Source organism: Lutra lutra, chromosome 9 (genome assembly GCF_902655055.1).
Source record: "Lutra lutra chromosome 9, mLutLut1.2, whole genome shotgun sequence".
Classification (NCBI taxonomy): Eukaryota; Metazoa; Chordata; class Mammalia; order Carnivora; family Mustelidae; genus Lutra; species Lutra lutra.
In genome coordinates this window covers 36,050,271-36,075,810 of record NC_062286.1, presented here as the reverse complement: position 1 = coordinate 36,075,810, position 25,540 = coordinate 36,050,271, and the positions used below count along the sequence as shown (strand labels likewise).

General features: G+C 45.1%; 1 protein-coding gene across 2 annotated transcripts in view; it reads right to left on the bottom strand.

Annotated features, from left to right (window-relative positions):
* Positions 1-25,540, bottom strand: part of LOC125109041 (two pore calcium channel protein 1-like) — a 51,837-nt gene that overhangs the window by 18,822 nt on the left and 7,475 nt on the right. Inside the window, exons 1-7 of one of the 2 annotated variants that reach the window (XM_047745631.1) lie at positions 15,860-16,055; positions 6,663-6,754; positions 5,519-5,633; positions 2,810-2,938; positions 868-984; positions 651-769; positions 362-463 (exon numbers count right to left, since the gene is read on the bottom strand). In XM_047745631.1, coding sequence (XP_047601587.1) covers positions 362-463; positions 651-769; positions 868-984; positions 2,810-2,938; positions 5,519-5,633; positions 6,663-6,754; positions 15,860-15,907 — 722 coding nt within the window. In that variant the 5' untranslated portion in view covers positions 15,908-16,055. Of the gene's footprint in view, positions 1-361; positions 464-650; positions 770-867; positions 985-2,809; positions 2,939-5,518; positions 5,634-6,662; positions 6,755-15,859; positions 16,056-25,540 lie in introns of those variants that run through there. The other variant, XM_047745632.1, reaches the window with a different exon arrangement.

Here is a 25,540-nt window from a genome sequence, read left to right as displayed (position 1 = left end):
AGAACAAGCCATGATTCCTTTATAAACACAGCTTAATGTTTAGATTCAAGACTCAAAAAAGTCCCAGAATAGAAAGCAGGCTCTAATAGTTAAGACTGGTATCTCAAGAGATGTGTCCTGTTGCTTTCAGTTTAAAAAAAAAAAAAAATTACCTCAATTTAGTTTTAAATAGAGAAAGGGTAGGCTATCATCAGTGCAAACATTTTACATTCTTCAAAAATTTTTACGATGAACATGAATAAATAGACAATCGCTGTTTCTCCTGTCTCAGCCCTGCTGGTGTCCGGAGACAGCCGCCTTTAACAAAGTGAATTCCATCATGGTAACAGGTGCCCGTGAACGTGAGTCAAGATGAACGTACATGACATCGGGACTGTTGGCAGTAGTGACCAGCACGTAGAGTTCAAACGCTATCTCCAGGATATTTGTGAAGTAGGGCAAGCCTTCCACTGTCCGAAGACCCCTAAAAAGGAACCAAAAACACAAAGTGAGAAACTCACACACATAAATAAATCTGTGGTTTTTATATACTCTGCCCCTGGAGTGTCTGAACAAGGAAGATGGCACCTGGTGACAGATTCTGCCACCAAGGGGCTGAACCCAAACAGAGGAGAATTCACAGGCAGAAGTTCCCAGAACAGTGTGCTCACCGATCCCCAAAAAGCTTCAAGGCCATAAGGGAGAATATCAGCACACTGAACATGAATAAGAGGAAGACGTAGAGAATGTCAGGCAGAGTGTTCCGGATGCTTCTGAAAGTTCTTCGGATCTGTAAGGACAAAATTTAATTTCATTTACACGAAAATCAGCTCATTTTCTGCAAAAACAAAAACCAAGACCTTGCGTTATCCTAAGGAATATCCTTACCTGACGACTTTCAGGGAAGTTAATTAGGAAGACTGGCCTTAAGGCCCTTGACCATCGAACACTGTGGATATTAACAGCTTCCAGGGAACCATAGATAATCAAATCGATCAAGGTCAGCTGTGAGAGACAAGGGACAAAACGGTCAGTGTCACCCTGCTAGAGGACACACATAGGAAGTGACAGTGTGGAACCCAAAGACCCCTCCCGGATTTAGAAATATTTCTAAAAATAAGAAAAGTACAGAGAGAGAGTCTCCATATTCTGAGGGTTCAGCAGATGGGTGAAGGGAAATCACAACAAATGTTTCGAGCAAGGTGAGAAGAGACCTGGGCATTCCAGGCAAAAGAGCCATCACAGGTTGAGGAGGAGGTAGTGGTAGGTCTGTGGGGCAGCAGGCAACTCGGGCCAGTCAGAGTGAAGAGGGCCCCGTGAAACATGTTTGTAGGACTGAGGGCACTGGGTAGTCTGTGGAGCTCACAGTCATCTTGGAGCAAGGAAGGAAGTGATGGGAGATGCACTTTCAGAGAATTAATCCAGCGGCAGCATCTAAAATGCATGTATCAGGTGGGGATCTGAGGTTGAGGTGACTGTGGCAGCTCCTGAAAGAGGTGACCAGGGCCTGGACCATGTTGTGGGAACAGAATGGCATGCAACAAAGAGAGCATGGTCACATTAAACGCTACTGCAATAGTCCAAGCGGGGAGAATGGAAACAGGTCAAGAGGCTTCCTGAGGGGCTCTGGGGAAGCCGGATGCAAGAGAGAAGAGAGAATCTTGACTAAGAGGACTAGGAACTGGGTGTTGGGACTTAAGGCACCACCCACAAACAAACAGCTAGGGGAGTGGTGGGGCGAAGAGGGTTTGTCTCATCATGTGTGTGTTAACACACAGACATAGAAACTGCTAGCGAGCAGTCGGCCACAGACAAAAGAAACTCAGAGGGGAAACCAGTATCAGCTATAGTATGGGGATCCCTACCTACCAGTGCTTGTGGAAGCTCTGGCTTGGAGGTGTGCAGACTGAGCAGGGAGGTTAATCAGAACCTCTGTTCTGCTCTTCTGCTGACTATGAAGTACTTTTATCTAATCACTGAAGGGGCCTCTCTGGGCATAACCACTTAGCATATACCCTCCGGATCTCTCTGTGAATGTCATACACATTCTTTCCTTTTTCTTTTTAACAAAGATGAGCTCCAGCTCTATTGTAACTTGTTCTTTTGACTCAATGAATGATTAGCACCTCCCCTTGGTAATAGACACAAACACTGCTTTAACACTATTTCAAAAGGCTGAGTGGAGGGGCCACATTTTATATAACATGTATCTACTGTCAGGAAATCGAGTTGTTTCCAATGTTTCAGTACTATGAACAGTTCAGCCATGAGCAATCTTAGGGATAAAATCTTTGAACACATCCTTCTTTCCTAAAGATAAATTCCCAGGAATGGAACTCCAGGGTTTTGAAAGGAACTACCACACAGCCTTCCAGAAAGACAGCTTATTTGTCCCGTCAGTGGGGTAGAAGGTTCTTTTTCCTCTCAATCTTGCTAATCTCGCCTATCTTTCATAGGCGAACACATGATATTTTATTGTTTTAACATTATATATATATATAAATTTTTTTAAAATTAGAGAAATGACATGTTTTTTCTTAGCTACCATTATTTTTCTTCTGTGAGATGCCTTCACCTATTTTTGGCACTACTGGAGTTTCTGTCTTTTTTTCCCCCCCTTTTAATTTGGAAGTGCTCTCCCTATGCTAAAATACAGCACTCTCACCATCATATTTTGTCTTTTCTGTTCTTTAGTTGGGGTTCGCACTTGTCTTGTGCAAACGGGGTTTGCTGTGCCAAAGTCTGTCACTGTTGCTTTAATCAGCTCTGTTGGCTTCATAATTTCTGCCTTTGACCACAAACTCCTCAGGGCGCTATCATGAGCACTCACCGCTATGGTTACCAAGATGCAGATGTTTTTCGTATCCTTCCAGAAAACCATCTGAGGGGTGACTTTCGCAAAATGTACAAGTCTCCCGAAGAACACAGTCAGGCAGAGTACTTCTGCTATTGAGGTAGCCTGCACACAGAAAACAGAGACTAAACATAGCCCCCCCCCCCCGCCACTTGAAAATTCAGCATTCGCCCTCTTGTAACCGCCCCACTCCCCAAGCTCCCTTGATGCCACCCTCTGAGAATTAGTGATGTCCCTTAATTTCTTTGCCAGTTGCAACCAAATTCTTTGCTGGTGGGGATGATATCTTCTTCCTACAAGGAAATCTGTCCTTGAGCCATGAATCCCATGACTCAACAGGCCGGGCTTCCTGGGAGGGGCTGAATCAGCAGGCAGGGGACCCAGAAGGCATTTCCCCAGAAAAGGGGAGGTCAGGGATGATAGACACAGGAATGTTCTGGGCTTTCTAATTCTCACATTCATATTTATTTTTTTTAAGATTTTATTTATTTATTTGACAGAGAGAAATCACAAGTAGGCAGAGAGGCAGGCAGAGAGAGAGGAGGAAGCAGGCTTCCTGCTGAGCAGAAAGCCCGATGCCGGGCTCGAACCCAGGACCTGGGATCATGACCTGAGCCGAAGGCAGCGGCTTAACCCACTGAGCCACCCAGGCGCCCCACACATTCATATTTAGAACGGGCACTTAGACGTTCAGTTTCTCTAATAGTAGAGTAACTGCCCAAAGACATGTTTTGAATGTGGGTCATTCCTTAGCCATCTCTGCCACTGCTGCCCTCTCTACCTGTGTGTGGTTGGTTGGAGGAAAGAATGAAGGCCACTGAGCCCAGTGCCATGTCCTGATGGTCTCCTCTGTAGGTAAAGGACCCCAGCTCCGAAGTCCCTACCGGCAGCTAATTGGCAGCCTGGGACCACGGTCCAGGCTTCCCTGTGACTGCCCTGAGGTAGCTGGCCCTCCCTACCATGGGCACTCAGTCTCCAGCACAGGCAGAGGAGGGTGGCTGAGCAGGAAGAGGTGGGGAAAGGGTAACCTGGCCAGGTTAGGGTAGGAAGACAGAAAGATCTGGGGTGTGGACTGGAGGAATGGATTCCCTAAGGGATGGGAAGGGCTGGCTCTGGGCCCTAAAAGCAGCAAGGTGACCCAATCTTCCTCCCCCCACGTCATGGGTCCTGGGCACGGACACAGACTCCAGCTCCCTGCAAACGTTCTTGCCCTCAGCCTGCTCACTCCTGAAGGGCTCTAGAGATTCACTGTCAAGACCAGGAGTACCAAAGGGTCTGGGGCAATTCCAGGACACCCCAGCTCAAAATAAGATGTGCTCCGTAACACTGTCCCTGGGCCAAAGCCCCAGCATGACACATTGGCACACTGGGTTCTAGAGACTGGAGGCACAAATGCTGGCTGACAGAGCGCTGTGAACCCAGGCAGCCAACCCAAAGCTCCCGTGGCCACTAACACCTGCAAGGGGGAGGACTCAGGAAGGGAGGCAAGGGACTGAGAAGATGACCCCAGGGAAGGCTCATGGTGTCCAGAGTGGGCCTTGCTAGGGAGGGCCTGACTGTCTGGACCTGTGAATGCACAGCTCTGTTTCATCTAACTTTATGTTTGTTCTGATAGTCCCTGGGCCACAAGTTTTCTGTCCAGAGACTCCATTAATTGTGACATCTCCTCATATGGAAGTCTGTTATACCACCACACTGACGGCCCCCGAGGAACCATGATTCCAGTCTTTAGCCCTTGGCTGTGTCCTCCCCTGCTGACTCAGGGCTCCAGCACCTGCTGGTCCTTGGCCAACAGGACAGCAGCAAGTGTTATACAAGTAGAAGCCTGATGGTGCCCGTACAGGAGGGCGCTCCTTCCTGGAGCTCCCGTGCCCCGACTGGGAGAAGCCTAGAGCCCCACGTAGCAGCCGGGTAAAAGACAACAGGGCCCTCTGGTCCACAGCTCCAACCAGGCAAGCTCCCAGCTGATGGCCAGCAGCCCCTGCCAGCCCCCAGGGATCGACAGAGCCTCCACATATCAATCTCCACAGCTCATGACTCCAGAACAGAAATCTGCCTGGTTGGGCCCCATTACCCACAGAATCATGGAAGGCAATAGAAGCCTGTTCTTTAGGCTAGGGTTGATGACCTCTGTCTGTGAAAGGACCAGACAGCACATACTCTGAGCCTTGCAAGTCATCCAGTTTCTGCTACAACTACTCTAGGAGGCAGAAGCTGCACCAAGCTGAGAATTAACATGAACAGATGATCAGTTACTCACTGGCACTGATCTGGAATAGCTGGTTCATTGGTTGTATTACTCAAAATCCTGTGTGACCCGCTACCAGGCACCAATAAATATGCTAGTGATCTAGGACTTAAGAAAGCTGGAAATGTGGCAAGTACAAGTTGAATATTCTACCATATTATGACATTGTCTACTTGCCATTTAATAGATATGCTCTGAAAATACCATTTGTCTATCCAGTTTAGCGCTGGGTACACAGAAGACAATAAAGCTTCTACTCCACTGAAAATGCCTATGAAGGAAGCAACAGCTCAGTGAATAAACAGAATTCTTTCAGTCCCCAGCAATAAAAATAAAATCATGTTCATGTGTATTGAAATTGCAGGGGGTGGGGGGAGGAAGAGAGCCCACCTCATCAATGACAAAGTCTGGGTAGCCATTTTGTTTTTAATCCTTACCAAGAAAGGCAGTGGAAACAGTGCGGGCTCTTCAAACAGGGCGAGGGAAAGGTCCACACAAATAAAGAAGTAGATGGCTACTTGCATTGTCCAGTGGTTATAAAAATAGTAAAGTCTGAAGACAAAAAGAATAAAGGTGTTTGTAAACAAGGAGCAGAAGTCAAGCAGAAATCAAACTTCCCACTAGAAGACATGGTAGGTAAAATACAGAGTATAGCTCTGGCCACATTTCCTTTCAATTCTGAGGAGCAAGGGACAGTAGTGAATAAGGCACACATTACAAAACACTAACAGAAAAAAAAATCAACACATTATCATATCTCAAAGGACAGTCTCTTAACAGTCTCCAGCTATGATTAAACCTTCCTTGTGGTGATTACGACAATAATAAGAGAATACTTTTAGAGGACTTTAAACAGTGACTAGTACAGAGTAAACCCTCAGTTAAAGTGACCTATATGATGTGGCATGGTAGCCTAACCAGTTTAAATGTGCATTGTCCCATCTTGATAACATGATAGACTCAGAGCGATCTCACAGTCACACAGTTCTCTTCCTATGGGCGGGGGACACCCACCGCCCCGGCAACCTGCTTGAAGCTTCCAGGAATGAGGCGTTCATTGCTTTGGGAGGCACTGGCACTGAGCCCTGATGATAAGAAATATTTTTTCCTTATTTTGAGCCAAATCCTTGGTCTTAGTTCAACGTTTACGGGGTGAGAAAGAAAAGGCGGGATTCTTATGAAAAGAACAAACATATGGATTACATCACAAGGCAACAGAAAGAAAAAGAACAAGGCTTTTCATTGAGTTGACTTTAAGAGGACAAACCATGCCTAAGAGGAAAAGGTGATAATGTGTTTACTTTGGATGCCCTCTCTCCTGTTCTAGATGTTCTCATTTACTCGTGTATCCGTCCCTAATGCATTGATTGAATGCCTTCCTATGTGTGAGACACCATGTTCTTATAACTTAAAAAAAAAAAAAAGCATTGGATTTTAGAATTTTATCCAAATCTATGTGTCATAAGGTAGAGACTTTTCAAAATGTTTGCGGAGACAATGTCTTCAGTTTGGGTTTAACTTGAAGACTACTGGGCACTAGAGGACAGTTTGCTCTCTGTGACAGCTTAACACTTTCCTTACCTGATGGCCCGAGGAGATGTTTCAAAGGGAACATTTCTGTTGTACTGGGCATCAGAAACATAGGCAGCTGCCAGCAGGAGGTCCTGGTCCTCCTTGGGAGAAAGTAGGGAGAGAACACCAGTCAGAAGAGGAAAGGACACTTCTCTTTTTCATATTAAGTACCAAAAAACCCCCCACACCCCCCCTTCCCACACTCGCCAGGGGTAATCAACATTATAGGACTGGTTGTACACCTCCAGATTTGTTGCTGGGCACTGGAAATCCTGTAGTGGGGCTGAGACACAGGCATGCAGGATCTTGAATTCAAATATAGGCTCTCAGAGGAGGGAATGAGAGCAAAAAAGCACTGAATCGTATATATACATGTCCTTCAATGTCATATTTATACTAACATATATAGGGCTAAACACACAAATATATAAACACAAAATTATATTTAGGGCACTTGATGGGTGGTTAGAGTGTTTTTCAAGGGTAATTTTGACACATAAATCAATGCCTTTCTGGATGACTTTTGAAGCTAACTCCTTCTTAAGGTATGACCCCACTCTATACATACATATAATTTTAAAGTAACAAAGTTGTTTTCATATGATACAAAGTTTCCTTTTCTCACTCAATATATTCTGGACTTTTTTTTCATGAATGAATGAATATATATATATATATATATATATATATATATACCTATCCCATTCTTTTTAATAAATGCCTGTTCCTTTAGGTAGCATCTCCCTTTGTTTTCTAGTTTGAACACAATTACATTGAATTTTAAATATATATATATATATTACACATGGACACACATGCATAGCTTTGTGTTATATGAATGTTTTTTTTTTTTAAAGATTTTATTTATTTGTCAGAGAGAGAGAGGAGAGCGAGCGAGCACAGGCAGACAGAATGGCAGGCAGAGGCAGAGGGAGAAGCAGGCTCCCCGCCAAGCAAGGAGCCCGATGTGGGACTCGATCCCAGGACGCTGGGATCATGACCTGAGCCGAAGGCAGCTGCTTAACCAACTGAGCCACCCAGGCGTCCCTATATGAATGTTTTTATAGGATAGAGTTGAACTCGTGAATGAAAGGTATTTGCATTTTTTTTTGTTTTGATAGATAATACCAAACTCTTTCCCCAAAAGTTATGCCTTTGATATGCCTCTAGATAGTACATGAGCATCATGTTTTCCTGCCTCTCACCAACACTCATATAATTTAAAATGATTGATAATATCCAATCAGCCAAAGTGGCATCTTGAGATTTGACTCTACATCCCATGACCAGTACAGCTAAGCCCCATTTGCAATGACTCTCACTTCTGATTCTGTATAAAAGAGATAAAGCACACATACATACAGACTAGCTATTTAGACCTTCCTATGTACTTGACAAGGAAAACAACCTGATTATCTGTTCAATTACCAGGATTACCTCCTTAGAACATAGGACATCTTCCTGCTGGAACTGGAATGGAAATCTATATTGGTCAGGCAAGCCCATTTTGCAAGTGGATCTAGTACTCGGAGAGGTCAAAAGATTCCAAACTTTATACAAATATACAAAAGTATGTATCTGTAGACACAGCAGAACTGTGTTCCCTCAGTTTATTTCATATTGCAACACCTTAAAAAGTAAGTTATATTGCATTAAAAAAACACAAACAGTTGTTACTAAGGTAAGTCTTTTAAAAGTCTTTTAATAGGTATTTCACTACAGAAGATATATGTATGCATGGCAAATAAGCACATAAGAAGATACTCAGCATCACTAGTCATTAGGGAAATACATATTTTTCTTTCTTTTTTTAGGAAATACATATTTAAGCCCCAGTGAGATGCCATTTCAGATTGACTACAATGGCTAAAACTAATGACTGACTATGCCAAGTGTTGACAAGGATGTAAGGCAACAGGAACTCTCACACATTGCTGGTAGGAATGGAAAACGGTGCATTTCTTTCAGAAAACAGTTTGGTAGTTTCTTGGCCATTCAGTTCCTAAGTATTTACCAAAGAGAAAGAAAGCATATGTCTACACAAAGACTTTACATCCACCCCGAGAATGAGGCTTATGTTAGAACACCATTACAAAGTCATACTTGTATACAAATATTCATAGCAGCTCAACAATTGAACACCAGAACCAACCAACATGTCCATAATAGGTGTATAGATAAACAAAATGTGATATATCTCTACCATGAAAGATGACTCAGCAATAAAAAGGAATGAATTACTGATAAACACAACAAAATGGATGAATCTCAAAATAGTTTTGCTGAGTGAAAGAAGCTAACTCCTGCTCTGCCGAAAGAGTACCTACATATGAGTATATAAAACTCTAGAATATGCAAGCTACTCTAGAGGGCAGAGACCAGATCAGTGGCCTGGGAACAGGGAGGAGGAGATGGGGAGAGGGATGGATGGCAAACAGGCACAAGGAAACCTACAGGGGTGACAGATATGTTCACTACCTTGACTGTGGCATTAATATCCCAAGTGTACTCATCTACCAAGACTCACCAAACTGCACACTTAGAATAAGTATAGTTTAGTTTTTATTAATTATAGCTCAATAAAGCTGTTAAAAACTGCCCCCAAAAGATGAATGTTTCCATTAAAAATAGATGCCAAACAATAATCTCAAAGATGAAATCACAGCGTTAAGAACCTGTCACCTCTTGAGTCACGGGCCTTCTCAGGGCTGGTACAGCAATTTTTTTTTAAGATTTTATTTATTTATTTATTTGACAGACAGAGATCACAAGTAGGCAGAGAGGCAGGCAGAGAGAGAGGAGGAAGCAGGCTCCCTGCTGAGCAGAGAGCCCGATGTGGGGCTCGATCCCAGGACCCTGAGATCATGACCTGAGCCAGAAGGCAGAGGCTTTAACCCACTGAGCCACCCAGGCGCCCTTGGTACAGCAATTCTTAAAGGCAGGTTATTAAAAACTGAGAAGAACTGGGAGCACCTGGGTGGCTCAGCCCGTTCAGTGTCTGACTCTCAATTTCGGCTTCAGGTCATGATCTCAGGATCATGGAATGCAGCCCCACGTTGGGCTCCACACTCCGTGCAGAGTCTGCTTGAGGTTCTCTCTCTCCCTCTGCCCCTCCCCCTGCTTGTGATCTAAATAATAAACAAGTAAATAAGTAAATAAATACATAAAATCTTTAAAAACTAAGAAGCACCATAAAAATGTGTTAGACACTTCATCACACATTTTCCTTTTACATATTTAAAAAATACTTTAGTAGGCAATCTATTAATACCAATTATTTTTCCATTGAACATCTCAAACACCGAGGAACACTAGAGTTCCCCAGGATATACTTAGAAATCTGTTTGAGATAGAAAATGGCAAGCATCAACAAGAGTTTATTTTTTTAAGTGAATGCACACTAATCTTAAGAAAGTTCCCATAAGCCCCCTAAAGACTGTACTGGAACAGCAACAAATTATAATATGAAGGCCCTTAAAAAATATATTCAGGTCGAGGAGCTCCAATTGTGCTCTCTCTCTCTCTGACAAATCAATAAATAAAATCTTAAAAAGAGAGAGAGAGAAAGAAAGAAAGAAAGAAATAGAATGCTGGAGAAGTCTCTCCATCTCTCCTTACTGTGTTCCTGCTTTCTTCTTTCTCTTTAAAGAAGGATTTCTCTGGGGGTGCCTGGGTGGCTCAGTGGGTTAAACCTCTGCCTTCAGCTCAGGTCATGATCTCAGGGTCCTGGGATCGAGCCCCACATCGGGCTCTCTGCTCAGCAGGGAGCCTGCTTCCTTCTCTCTCTCTCTGCCTGCCTATCTGCCTACTTGTGATCTCTGTCTCTCTATGTCAAATAAATAAATAAAAATCTTTAAAATACATACATATATATATATGTATGTGTGTGTGTATGTTGATATATATACATATATATATATATATATATATATATATATATATATATATTTATTCAGGTCAAAATCTCTTAAAGCCACTAGTGTTCCCAATTTTAAAAGATGATGCTACTAACAGTCTCCCAGTCCCAGTGAAAAGGTTTGTCCATAAACGAGCAGTTTGACAAGCACAGATTTGAGATGTACCATCCACATGCCCTCCAGGTAGAGAACAGAAAAAATGCTCAGCGGCAATGCTCAGCCAGCCAGGCCCTGGGAGTTACCTCCCTCGGCCACTAACCAGGTTCCCCACATTGAATGATATAAGTACCAGTGCACCTCTTCCAAACCCCCTTGTCACCTCAACTCACGCCTATTACATTGAAATACGCTGACACTTTCACAACAGCCAATCTACCTTGACATCGTTTCCAAGCTTTCCCATTCCTCCCTAGTCCACTTCTGACATCTGTCTCTTTCTCTTCAAAATCTCACCTGCTTGGTCTTCTGTGCCTACTTGTCTTCCTTCTCTCCATCCTGTTTCTGTGCAACTTCTAAGGCTCCCGCCCATCTTTGCTTGGGAAGAAGTACTCTCCACGGCAAACTTACTGCAATGACCATTCTCACTAGTACTAAGGCCATCTGGATCTTTCCATAAAACAAATCATTTTCATGCAACCCAAGAATGTGGCTTGTGTCATGCATGCTCTTTCAAAACTGCATACTTTCAAGTTTACATGCGAACCACTGCCCCTATCTACCATGAAAACAAGCAAAGACCAAATAGCAATGTTCCCCCAGACACAGCTTATGGATAGCTTTGCACCCCACGACAGCAGCCCCGGCCTCGGGGAGGCACCAGTGTCTGCCAGGACAGCAGTTCTGAACCCCCACAGCACCTCCCACCACCTTCCGAGCTTTGCTGGTAAAGAGCCTGTTGCCCAGACCAAGTGCATCAGAGTCTCAAGGAGATGAGACCCAGGACGACTCTGTAAAGCTCCCACGGGATTCCAACATGTAAGCAAGATGGAAAATCACTGGCCTGAATATGGCCACTTTACTACTGCTTCTTGTACGTTTTGTATTCTCATGTCACTAGGGCAATAACTGAACTTTTCTGGATTTTCTTTTTGTCCTCTTCTTCTAGCTGTGACATCCCCTTCCCTCTCCCCAAGATCTGAAATGTATTTAAGACTTTTGTGTTCTCTCCTCCAGGCCTCTCAACCCTGTAAGGCTTCCTTCTGCGGAAAGGTGGATAACTTAGAATCCCTTAGGGAGAGAGGGCAGAGAAAGTGCAGGAGAGTAGGGAATGATCACTTCCAGAAGCTTTCAGGAGAAAGCAAGGAAGATCCTTCCCTAAGCCCCCCAGTGTAGGAATAAACGACTAGAAGTTCCAGATACCTTTAAGTCAGACAAGAACCTTGACAAAGCTGATGATAGAAGTGCTTTTTAAAAATGCTGATATGTCTCATTTAGCTATATAAGAAAATTAACCTAACTAACAACAACCTAAGATAAAAAGAAGTTACCGTAAATCTTAAGGAAAATTCTCTCTCATCTCAGTTCTTCCATCTGCTACTACAAGCACTATAATGTCTGTCTGTCTCTCTCTGCCTCCCTTTTTTGCTCCCATAAGTTAGGGGCACAATGATGCCCAGAATAGAGATGGTCACTGCTTTCCCGTGCAACCACCATTCAAAAGCTTCTAGCGACTTCTCTTTGCCTAGAGTTCCCGCAGAATCAAATGTCAAACTTGGCATTTAGGGGCTCCATGATCTCCCCTCTCTCCAACTTTGTTTCCCTCATTTCCCTACAATAGCCCTCTTCTCTGGTTGAAATTAGTGGGTGCATTGTCCACTGTCCCACTACCGGCCCCTCTTCCACACCTATAACCAGAAGTACCCTTTCTAGAACTTTCCTTCATGAGGGGCCATCTCGAATCTCATCTCCTCCATGAAGACTGACAATACCAGCAGCTTCCTTCTCCAAAAAGAAAGACTGCCAAGAGAAGCTGGGGTTATAAAGTGTATTGTGGGCATTTCCCATGAAGAAACAGCTAGCTGCTGAGGGTAAGCTAGGCCATGGCAGCCATGGTGAGACTGTGAGAGAGGAGGTGGCAGTTAGCTGTTAGTATAAACACCTCCTGTCCCTCAGTGCAGAAAGACCAACAACCTGCAGGCCAAGGGCAGCCTAAAGATGTGTTTTGTTTGGCCCAGAGATTGCTTTATGGATGCTCGCTACTAATTCAAATTTTTTTAAAAACTGGAGCTTACACAAAAATTTGAACTTCTGGTTTCTCTCTGAAAGGTCATAACATCTGGCAATGTTGGGCTCTATTTCAATATGCTTTTGCTACCCACCCCAATACTCAGGTCACCTGAATAAACACTCATTATTTTTTCAAATTCTGTGTCGGCCAGGCAGCCCTTCTGATCTAGACCAACGCAGCTAATCCACATGGTCATCTGGAAGAGGTGGCCCAGGACAGCCGTGCTCACGTGTCTTGGCCGTGTGCATGGAGTAGCAAGCTAGACAGGGCTCTTCTACACGCTGGTGGTGAAAGGCTCCCCAGGAGCATGAGGAGAGCAACCACCAATGCTCGAGTATTTTTCCTATCTCTGCTTGCGTCACCTCTGCTTCTGTCCCATTGGCTAAAGTAAGTTTCACGGTCAATGGTCTCAAGGGCTGGAGAAATTGACTCCATCTCCTGCTAGAAGGAGTTGCAAAGGCTCATTGTAAACCGGGTTGTATGCAGGATGGGAAGAGTCTGGCCATTTCTGCAGTCTGTGATAGCCCCTGGAGCCAAAGCCAACTGGAAGTGGATAACCATGGTCTTCTTCTGGCAAAAGACATCCCCTCCACGTCAGTACAAGCCCCACTCTCCAGCTGAGTCATTCCCACCTAGGCCCCTGGCTTTATGTTCCTCCCTGGCCCCTGTAGCCAGTCCAGCTTGTGGCCACCTGATGTAACTCATCCTCTCCCAGGCCTTCTTGGTTCCTCCCATTTTCCTCCTGCAAAAAAAAATTCTCTGCAAATCACTATATAAGGGAAAACCAGGAGACAGAGAGCCTGAAGCCAGGGCAATCAAAGACTTGAATGAAAAGTTTTAAGTATAAGAAGATTCAAAGAGAAGCACACAAAATACCGGGAGGCGATCACACAGATCACAAAGTAACAGCGGCCAGGACGTGGGCTCTCAGCCATGGCTGTACTTTCCATACTTGGTACCTTTAAAGTGACTGTTACCCAGGTCACACTCAGACCAATTAAATCAGAATCTCTGTGGTAGGGTCTAAACCTAGACACATTTCTAAAGACTCCCGAGGTAATTCTAACCCACAGTAAGGCTGAGAATCACTGACATTGGATTATTTCGATTTCAAAGCTGAAAGTTTTGGTAAAAGTACCAAAGGAGTGGATTGCCACCTTAGCATCTGCCAAAAGAAACACCAGGCAGAAAAAGGATCTTAAAAACAAACAAAAAAAAAAAACAAAAAAAAAACACTTGAACGGAGAAGGTAGGAATGCATTTTCGATGACTAGGCAGTTTTTTATTAAGTGCCCCCAAACTACCCATTTCATGGTAGCTACCAAGCATCTTCGGTCAGAGCCTTGCTTGGCTTAATGACTCAGTCACCGCTGTTATCTCAGAAAATGAGGGGTTCTGCTAGAATTACCAGCCGGTACCAGACTCCTCGCCTTTCATGCCTGCTCCCAGGGGCCTTGAAAGATACTGAGACACAACTATGTGATTCCTGCAGGCGTGAATTAAGCCAAAAGCCTCACCCCAGGTTCAATCAGGACTCTGGGCAGTTTCAGCTCTCCCTGAATTTCTTGAGGTCTCAAAGGATTAGTTGCGAGTGTGTGTGTGGTTCTTTTTTACAGTCTTCTCTTATTTAGACAAAGAAATATTAAGTACACAGAGGGAGGGCATAGACAATCTCCATCTAAAAACATGCTCTCGCCACAAAAAACTCCAGGGGTCACAGGCCAATCATGGTGCAGAAGGAGGGGAACACCGCCTGGGTTGGGTCACAGCTAGGGACCAAGAATCCTTCTCCTCTTTCTCCTTTACCTGCTTTCCTCTACCTTAGGGAGACATGGTCAAATTCACCTGTTGGAAGTGGCCAGGCCTCTCTGAGAGACCAGTGGGCCAAAGAGGGAGGCCAATGCACCAGGCAGGGATTTTCAACTCTACACGAGAGAGCCTGCCTGGTGGGCTGCCTTAAACAGGCCACAGGAGCCCACTGAGAAGAGGCAGGGGCGATGCCAGAACAGCCCAGAGCAGAAGAGGCCAGCTCAAGGAGGAGGCGGAGGGAGAACTAAAAGACCCTTTGCCACCCACACACTTGCGGGACCAGAAGGAAAGGCGGCACAGGTGAATGTTCCCAGAGACGCCTGAAACCTGGCTGTCATTACCGTGGGCCAAGCACTGTGCTCGGGGCCTGACTGACAAAGTCTTCCGACTCCTCTGAGGTGGGTGTGACTTAGCATCCCCACATTATGGAGCGGGAAACGCGAGAATGCACCAGGTATCTGGCCCTCCTCATCTTGTCACTCAGAGTTAGGATTTTCTGAGTCAGAGCAGGGACTCCAACAACAGGGGTTCTGCTTCCCTCTGCAATCTGAGTTCTCTCGTCCAGAGAAAGGAAAGAGCCCAGGAACGACTGCTTGGAAGCTCCACGTCTTCCAAAGAACAGCAGAGCTGAGCCCATCTGCTTCGTCCCGCGGGGATGAGAAGAGCCGGGGCTGCCTCAGCACTCCCTGACCCACATCCCGCAGACTTCTTCCCGGGCGTTTCCCTGCAGTGGGACCCTCGGAGGTTTTCCTGCCGCCATAGAGCACGGAGCGGCGAGCATGGGCACCCTAGACCCCACAGGGGCGCGCTAAATTGGCACCGAACCCCCAACACAGAGCCCGGCCGCGGGTTCCAGCGCGGCCCCCGCCCGCGGGGAGGCGGCTCCGGCCGGCTCAGGCGGCGCGGGTGCGGGCTTAACAGCCCCCCACCGACTCCAGCATGCGGGGCCGCGGCCCGGGGCGCGGATCCCGGGAGCTCCAGCCCCTGTGCGCTTCCCAGCGGAGCAGCCCCAGTGCCACGGCTCCCGCGGCCCAGAGGACGGAGTCAGCCCCAGGGCAGGGGGTGCTCCTCGCCCGCCTCCCTCCACGGGGCCCTTACTCCCAGCAACCAGCGCTGGCTTCACGCGGGGTCGCGCTCGACCCGGGAGCTCCGCGGGTGGCCGCGCCGGGAGGGAAAGCTCCGGACCCGAGACTCTGCCGTCGGCGCGCGCCGCCAGCCCTCGGGACGTCCTGCAAGCGCGGTCGCCCCCTTACCTCCAGCGCGGGCGGTTCCTCCGAGGGCTGCGGGCCGGCCCCTGGCATCTCCGCGGCTACGGCACAGCGGGTGGGGATGTGGGAGCGTCGGGGACGCCGTGGCGGACTCTGTCCTCGGGCCCCCGGAGGCCCGGGCTGAGCGCGCTCCGCTCGGCCCTCCACGTGACCACGGCGGGGACGGCCCGCGGCGGCCCCGAGGGCGGAGGACCGGCGGCGGCGGGCGCGGCGGGCTTCCAGGCTCTGGCCCTTTCCCTGCCCAGCCTCCCGGCCGCGCTCTGGAGCCAGGGGCGGGGACGCGGAGCCGGCGGGGGCTGGGCGGGTCGCCGAGGGGCCGCCGGGGTACTAGCTCCGGCTGGGGGCGGCGTGGGTTGGAGGCCACCCTGGCATAAGGCCCCAACCTTGTGCCATGGAAGCACAACTATTTTAAGGTTGTTTTGAGAATTAAATTCGTTCATATATATTCAGTGACTGCCACTGGCGAGGTCCCAGTAAATGCTGGTTCCTTCCCCGTCCTAGTAGAGACCCCCGGGGGGCGGGGGAGTGGGTGTGAACTCAGTGGGGCCTCCTAAGGCAGATACTTTTGGGGAGGGGGCGCAGCCCCTCCTCCCTTCCCCCAGGGTGCCCCCAGTTCCAGCTCGGCGGGGAACTCAGTGTTGCCAGAACTGATGCATTTTCCAGAGAAAACAAAAATGCAGATTTTCATGAGACTGTTTCTGACTTTTTTAAAAAGTTGATCATGAACTTACTATAACAATACATAGAAAATTCTTGAGGGCAATTCTTAGATGAGCCTTGGCCAGCAGGCAAGGGCCAGTACCAACCAACTTCATTGACCCTTCTCAGAGAAAGAGGAGGCCTGGTAGGGCTGGGACTGGCCCTGGTCACCCAGCAGGAAGCATGGTATCCTCTTAAGTGTTCCATCCGGACCCTGTGCTAGGTATTGACGGCTACCAAGGTCCAACTCAGGGACTGTAGCAAGCGGAATCCTGCCCCACTTCTTCCCCTGCCCCCCACCCACCAGAAGATTGCCCATCTACTCCCTGGTACTACGAATCTGTTACTTTACTCCTCAAAAGAGATTTAAAGCATGTAATTCAGGTCACTCATCAGTTGATCTTAAAACACAGGAATTTCCTGGATTATCTAGATTGGCCCAATGGAATCACAAGAGCCCTTAAAAGCATCAGAGAAAAGCAGAAGGGGAGGTGAGAGATTGGAAGCCCAGGCTGGGCTTGATGTGCCTGGCCAGGATGCTGTTGCCTTGAAGACAGAGGGGTAACTGCAAGGAACTGAATTCCACCAACAATCTGAATGAAGCTGGAAGCAAATTCTGTGACCACAGCCCCAGCCGCCCCCCCACCTCCAGAAAGCAACATAGCCCTGCCCACACCTTTATTTCAGCCACATGAGACTCGGGGCATGGAGTCCAGCCATGCTTTGCTGGACTTTGGAACTATAGACTATGAGATAATAAAAAGATGTTGCTTTTAAACTCCTAAATTTGTGGCAATTTGTTACACAGCAATAGAAAATGAATACAGGACACCAGCCTGTCTTTCAATGCCAGAGTTGAGTTCTAGCCACGAGGCTGGCCTGCTGTGAGAACACCATGTCGCTCCAGTCCCTTCATGGGCATGCCAGGCACTGGGTTTACTACCGCCCACCTCCTCTGATTATTCCCACACAGTTCTAATATCACATCCCCTGCAAAGCCCTTCCAGCCAATGGATCACTTCCTTTCTGTGGTCCCATGATCTTCATGAAAATAACCACACGGTGCCTAAGTTCTTCTATTTGTATATGCTGTCCCACCACACTAGGACATGCACCTGGTGGAGGAGAAGGCAGGAAACTTTCATCTTTGAATCCTCACTTCCTGAATGGGCAGACATATGGGAAGCAGATGAAATGGCAAAGCAGAATTTATACCAGCTTGTACTCAGTGACCCATGTCTACAGGATGTCTGAAATAATTCTTATAATGCTTATTGTGAGAGACGCCTGGTGTCTCAGTCAGTTAAGCATCTGCCTTTGGCTTGGGTCATGATCCCAGAGGCCTGGGATCAAGTCCCGCATCCAGCTCCTTGCTCGGCAGGGACCCTGCTTCTCCCTCTGTCTGCCACTCCCTCAGCTTGTGCATGCATTCTCTCTCTCCCAAACAAATAAAAATCTTCTAAAAAAAATGTTTATTGTGAAGATCACCATAAAACTCTGCACGCCTTTGAAAAAAGACAATTATTCTATTTCTATCCCAAGTGGTGACTTATAGAATGGTTGTTTTATGGCAGGTCTTTTAAAATGATTTTTATTTTGGTACAATGTAAATGTATTCATTGTAAAGAGTTGAAACAACTATTAGCCAGTTTGGATGAACAACCTTCTCTACATTTTCCTTTACCTGCACACACGTGAACATGCTTGCATGCAATTCTGTGCAAATGAGACCACTCCTACCCTGTAGACACTGCTGATCCCCAGCCTAACATCCACACCCTGACCACCCGGGAACCCGGACTCGGTCAGGCCTCCAACCCCTCTCCCACTAGAGGATGATCCTGCTTGGCTAGGCCAATCTATGCAGGGTGTTTTCCTGGCAACAGTTATCAGCCTCAGTAGTAGCTCAGCCTGCCTACAAGAAGCTATGGTCCACAAGGAGTGGCTTTTTTGGCTGTCTCCCCTCCCCTTGTCCTATGAATGTAAATATAAAAACATGTATTCCCAACAGCCACAGGCAAGCATCTTGCAGCCAGTTGTGGGTGGGGATGACGCTGCAGACCGCAGAGCAGCCAGGTCTCTGATGGCCTCATGGAAAGACTACTTTTGGCCCCTTCCTCCCCAGAACCATCTGACCTTTGAAATTAGAGTTATGTGAGCTATATTATACAGCCCAGGAGACAGAAGGCAGTTGATCTGTATCGCTGATAGGAAAAAATCTGTAAGATAGTAAATGGGGAAGGAGAGTAGTACCCTCCAGAGGGTTTGGTATCTTTTGTAGAAGTTTTTTATTTTTATTTATTTTTTTAAGATTTTATTTCTTCATTTGTCACAGAGAGAGCAGAAACAGGGAAAGCTGCAGGCAGAAGAGGCAGAGCAGACAGAGGGAGAAGCAGGATCCCTGCTGAGCAAGGAGCCCAATGCGGGACTCAATCCCAGGACTCTGGGATCGTGACCTGAGCCGAAGGCAGACACTTAACCAACTGAGCCACCCAGGTGTCCCTGTAGAAATTTTTTTTAAGGATGCATTTACCTACACCTCCTAATAAATAAATAAAATATGTTCCTGGGAGGATACATAAGTAAACTGTCATCAGTGCTCACCTTTGAGCACACAGTGGGGAGCAGAAGCTTGGAAGGAGAGACTTTTTTCTTTGTACTTTCCTACAAAGTTTCATTTTTAACTATATTTCTATTTTACTTTCATGTGTTTGCATACAGCAAAAAACAGGGATGTAAAGATGGAGTTTAAATAACAATTTTGTCTATTGAATGAAAAAAGTATTTTCTGTAATGGAAAAATATTAAAATTTTGGTAATTGTGCCTGAGAATGTCTATTCCTGGTAGCGTCGCTGCTGGTGGGGGAATGCACATCTGCAGAGAAAGAATGAAACAAACTTAGAAAGCACAGACTTTAGACTCTGGTTACCAAAAAGTACACCTTGTAACAGTACCCTTGGGGTACCGTGTAAGTTTGCTGGGGCCGCCATGACAAAATACCACAGATGAGGGGCTTAATCATTAGAAATTTGCTTTCTTGCAATTCTGGAAGCTAGAAGTCCAAGATCAAGGTGTTGGAGGGATGGTTTCATCTGAGGCCTGTGTCCTTGGTTTGCAGATGGCCACCTTCTCCCTGTGTCCCTACCTGGTCTTTCCTCTTTGCGTATCTGCCTCCCAATGTCTACTTCATATAAATACAGCAGTCTTACTGGAATAGGGCCTACACTCATGGCCTCACTTTATTATTTGTAAAGGCCCTAACTCCTAATAGGGTCCCATTCTGAGGTAATGGGGGCTATGACTTCAATATACAAATGTGGTTGAGGGGGGGCACAATTAAGCCCATGATAGGTACTATCATGTACCATGTACTGTACCATGACAGTACAGGTACTGTCATGGTAATTACCATATCCCCACTTTGGAACCAAGGAAACGGGCTCAGAAAGGAGAATCAACCTGCCGCAGCTCACACAGCTTGAAAGTAGTGACACTGGGATCACAAACCCAAACCCACTGGCACAAAGGCTGGGAATTATCACTCTGCCGCTCTGTATAGAAGTAGCTGTTAGGTAGTTTCAGTTGAGAAAAAGTCAGTCTGTATTTAACCCAAGGATTCTGCCTAATTCTATTTGCCAATTATCTCCTCGAATCACATGGGATTTGTACAGTATTTTAAACACTGCAATGCAGTAATCAGGATATGTGGGTAAAGACAACATCGTTGACGATAGAGGGCTAATCTCAACTCATCTATGAGACAGTGCACCTGCAAGACCTACTCAGTCTTTGACCCCATCTCTTTCTCCCCCTTCTCATTCACTCTGCTCTAGTCTCATTGGCTTCCTTTCTGATTCTCAAACCCTCCACAGGGCCTTAGCACCAACCATTCCCTCAGCCTGGGTTACTCATTCCTCAGCACCAACCTGCCCAACTCTCCATCCCTTTCTAGGGTTTGTTGGGATCCCACTTTCTCAGGGAGACAGGCCCTGGCTGTCTTACTTAACTCTTCAATCCACCCCTGCCCTCCTGCTGCCCTCCTTTCCTGATCTTTTACTTTTCTGCGTTGTCCACATCCCCTCTACTGTACCATATGATGTTTAACCTCTTAGGTTTATTGTTTAGTGTCTGTTTATGCCAGAGAGAATTTAATGTCCATCAGGGCAGAAATCTTTATTTTGTCCACAGATATTTCCCAAACATCTGTACCAATGCCTGAAATATAGAAGGTTTTCAAAAAGTATTTGTTGGGTGAGAATTTTTAGAAGTGGTATGAAATGGTTTCAATCAATACTCTGCAATTAACCACAGAAAGGGGGATGTGGAAGGCTGTTCTCAAAGGAGACTATTTTTTCAAGGCTCCCACCTCCCCTTCCTTAGGGGACCCAGAGCCCCATTTTGCATCTTGCCTCTGCCCTGACAGGAAGATGGTTACTTGTTTATTCTCCTTCAAACAGAAGGGCTGTTGCCAGAGCTCCAAGCTGACCTAGCTATGTATCCTTTGAACCATGAGATAGTCCAAAAATAAAGCGTGTTGTCTAATACACTGGTCCATTAAAAAATTGGGAATTTTGTAAACAAAATTGAGGCCCAATGCAAGAAAAGACAAAACTATAAGGACAGAAATCCAATTGGTGTTTTCCAGGAGCTGGGATTAAGGAAGAGATCTGGCTATACAGGGGTCATAAAATTTGTGGGGTGTTGGAAATATTCTATATATTGGTTATGCTGGCTTATGTGACTGAAAACATAGGTCATATCTCATCAAATTATAAAAAGGGTACATTTTGTGGCATGTTAAGTATACTTCACTAAACTTGACTTACACAAATAAGATGGAGGTAGAAAAATGTGTAAGAATAAGATGTAATGAGATTGGCCATGAGTTGTGGAGGATGAGTGATGAGTACATCTGTTTTTATATATATTTGAAATTTCCCATATTAAATTTTTTTTAAATTTTATTTATTTATTTATTTGACAGAGAGAGATATCACAAGTAGGCGGAGAGGCAGGCAGAGAGAGAGAGAGAGGAAGAAGCAGGCCCCCCGCTGAGCAGAGAGCCCGATGCGGGGCTCGATCCCAGGACCCTGGGATCATGACCTGAGCCGAAGGCAGAGGCTTTAACCCACTGAGCCACCCAGGCACCCCCCCATATTAAAATTTTTAAAATAAGATACATCTAACAAATATGTGTAAGACCTCCTTATAGAAAACAATAAAATTTTACTGAAAAAAAAAAAGAAAGGAGATTGATTTTTGATAAGGGTATCAAGACCATTAAGTGTGGGAAAGACCATTCACTTTTTTTTTTTTTAAGATTTTATTTATTTATTTGACAGAGATCACAAGTGGGCAGAGAGCCAGGCAGGGGGCCAGGGGGTGGGGTGCGTGGGAAGCAGGCTCTCTACTGAGCAGAGAGCCTGATGCGGAGCTCAATCCCAGGACCCTGAGATCATGACCTGAGCCGAAGGCAGAGGGTTAACCCACTGAGCAACCCAGGCGCCCCGAAAGACCCTTCACTTTAACAAATGATGCTGGGACAACTAAATATCTATATGTAAAAGAATGAAAGTGGACACTTAATTCACTCCATATACAAATATTAAATCAAAATGAGTAAAAGACATATTTAAAAGCCAAAACTATAAAACACTTAGAAGAAAAACATAGGGGCAAATCTTTATGACCTTGGATTTAGCAATGGCATCTCTAATATGACACCAGAAGCACAAACAACCAAAAGGAAATCGATAAACAAGAAAAAAATAGATAAATTAGGCTTCATCAAAATTAAAAATTTTGTGCATGAAAGAACATTATTTAGTTTGTGAAGAGGCAACCCACAGAATGGAGGAAAACACTGTATCTGAAATCATGCACAGGTATCCTCTGCTTTTTGAAAGTTCTCATCAGGCCATTTAGCTTCTTTGAGAGACCTACATTAGTACCTGTTTTCACAACCGAAATAAATCTGAAAAGGATTTTCATTTTTATGAAAATGGTGAAAAGCAAAAATAGCATTCAGCCCTGGTTTTGCCATGGGCTGCTGTAGAGGCAGCGTGTACCCTGAGCAGTGAGAGTGGCGCCGCCAAGCACCTTCCCTAGGAACTACACTCAGCATCTCAGCCGCCATACTTAGGAGCTATGTCTTTGAGCACACGTGCTCTATGGCAACTTATTTTGTGCATCCGTTAGCAAGATGTGTCCTAAGGTATCTGAAAAGCCTAAGATGTTATTTTGGGGGCCTGGGAACACTCAAAAATGTTTCCATATAAGTTGATCCTTGAACAACATGGATTTGAACTGTGTGGGCCCAACTTACATGCAGATTTTTTTGAGACAAATACAATACTGAGACAAGTACAATACTGTAATTTCTCTTATGATTTTCTTAATAGTATTTTCTTCTTTCCAGCCCACTTTATTGTAAGAATACAGTATATAACACATATAACATGCACAATGTGTGTTAACTTTGATATTGGTAAGGCTTCCTTCCAGTCAATGGCAGGCTATTAGTACTTATCTTTTGGGGAGTCAAAATTTATATATGGATTTTTGACTGCACAGGGGGTTGGCATACCTCACCCCCCAAGCTGTTCAAGGGTCAACTGTAAATTAATAGTAACTGCTTTTTGGGGTGCCTGGGTGGCTCAGTAAGTTAAGCCTCTGCCTTTGGCTCAGGTCATGATCTCAGGGTCCTGGGATCAGTGGGTTAAGCCTCTGCCTTTGGCTCAGGTCATGATCTCAGGGTCCTGGGATCGAGCCCTGCATTGGTCTCTCTGCTCAGCAGGGAGCCTGCTTCCCTACTCCCGCCCCCCGCCTGCCTCTCTGCCTACTTGTGATTTCTGTCAAATAAATAAAATCTTTTCAAAAAATTGTAACTGCCTTTTCATTTTACAGCATTGCAGATTTCATAGGAACATTCTGCTTTTGGATAGTGGGGAAAACCTGTATCTCATAAGGGTCTAGTATTCAAAATGTAGAGAACTCTTACAACTCATCATCAACAACAACAAAAAACAGGAACCCAAGTTTTCAAAGTGGGTAAAGGACTTTTCTCCAAAGAAGATAAAGAAATGGCTAATAAGCACATGAAAATATTCAACATCACTCATCATTAGGAGAATGCAAATCAAAATCACAATGATATACCCCTTTGCATTCCGGAGGATATCCACAACAAAATAAAAAATAGAACAAATTTGGACTCACACTTCCTGATTTTTTTTTTTAAGTAGGCTCCATGCCCAGCATGGTCATATTTCCTGATTTTTAAAGTTACAACAAGCCTACAGTAACCATACATTGTAGTACTAGCATAAGAACAGACAGATAGGGGCGCCTGGGTGGCTCAGTGGGTTGAGCCGCTGCCTTCGGCTCAGGTCATGATCTCGGGGTCCTGGGATCGAGCCCCGCATCGGACTCTCTGCTCAGCAGGGAGCCTGCTTCCTCCTCTCTCTATGCCTGCCTCTCTGCCTGCCTCTCTGCCTACTTGTGATCTCTCTCTGTCAGATAAATAAAGTCTTTAAAAAAAATTAAAAAAAAAGAACAGATAAATCAAAGGAATAGAATACAAAGTCTACAAATAGATTCTCACATATATAATCAATTGATTTTCAGCAAGAACCAAGACCATTCAATGAGAGAGGACAAGTGATGCTGGGAAAACTATCTATCCACAAGCAAAAGAATGAAGATAGACTCTTACCTCATACCATATATAAAAATTAACTCAAAGTGGATGAAAAACATAAGGGAATGTCTTTATGATATTGGACTTGCAATGATTTCTTGAATATGACACCAAAAACACAGGCAACAACAAAATAGGTAAATTGGACTTGATCAAAATGTAAAACTTTTGCTCATCAACGGATATTATTAAGATAGTAAAAAGACAACCCACAGAATGGGAGAAGACATTTGCAAAGTGTATATCTGATAAGGGATCAATATCCAAAATATATAAAGAACTACTAAATGCAACAACAATAAAATGCAAACAATGCAATACAAAAATGGGCAAAAATCTTGAATAGACTTTTCTCCAAAGAAATGGCCAAATGGCCAATAGGCACATGCAAATATGTTCAACATCATTAATCAGGGAATGAAAGTTAAAACCACAATGAGATACTAACTCACACCCATTAGGATGGCTATAACAAAAAAAAAAAAAAAAGGAAAATAACAAGGGTTGGCAAGGATGGAGAAATTGGAATGTTGGTACATTGTTAGTGGGAATGTAAAATGGGGCAACCTCTGTGGAAAACACAGTGGGATTTCCTCAAAAAGCTAAACATAGAATTACCATATGATCCAGCAATTTTACTTCTGGGTATATGCTCAAAAGATCTGAAAGTAGGACTCAAACATATACCTGGATGTCCATGTTCACAACGGTAGTATTCATAATGGCCAAAAGGTGGAAACAACCCAACCCATCTGTTGGTGAATGAACAAAGAAAATGTGGTATTTACATAAACTGTAGAATATTACTTAGTTGTGAAAAAGAGTTAAATTCTGAAACATGCTTTAATATGGATAAACCTTTAAAACGTTAAATTAAATAAGCCAGATACAGAAAGACAAATACCGTGTGATTCCACTTGTAGGAGGTACCTAGAATAGGTAAATTCATAGAGATAGAAAGTATAATAGAGTCTACTAGGAGCTGGAAAAAAGGGAGAAGGGAGAGTTATTTAATGGGGACACAGTTTCTGTTCAGGATGATGAAAAAGATCTGGAAATGGATATTGGAATGGATTTGGAATAGCTACACAACACTGTGAATGTAATCACTGCCACTTAAAAATGATAAAAATGGGGGTGCCTAGGTGGCTCAGTTGGTAAAGCAACCAACTCTTGGTTTCAGCTTGGGTCATGATCTCAAGGTCCCGGGATTAAGCTCTGCACCGACACCCGCATCAGGCTCTCTGCTTAGCGGGGAATCTGCTTG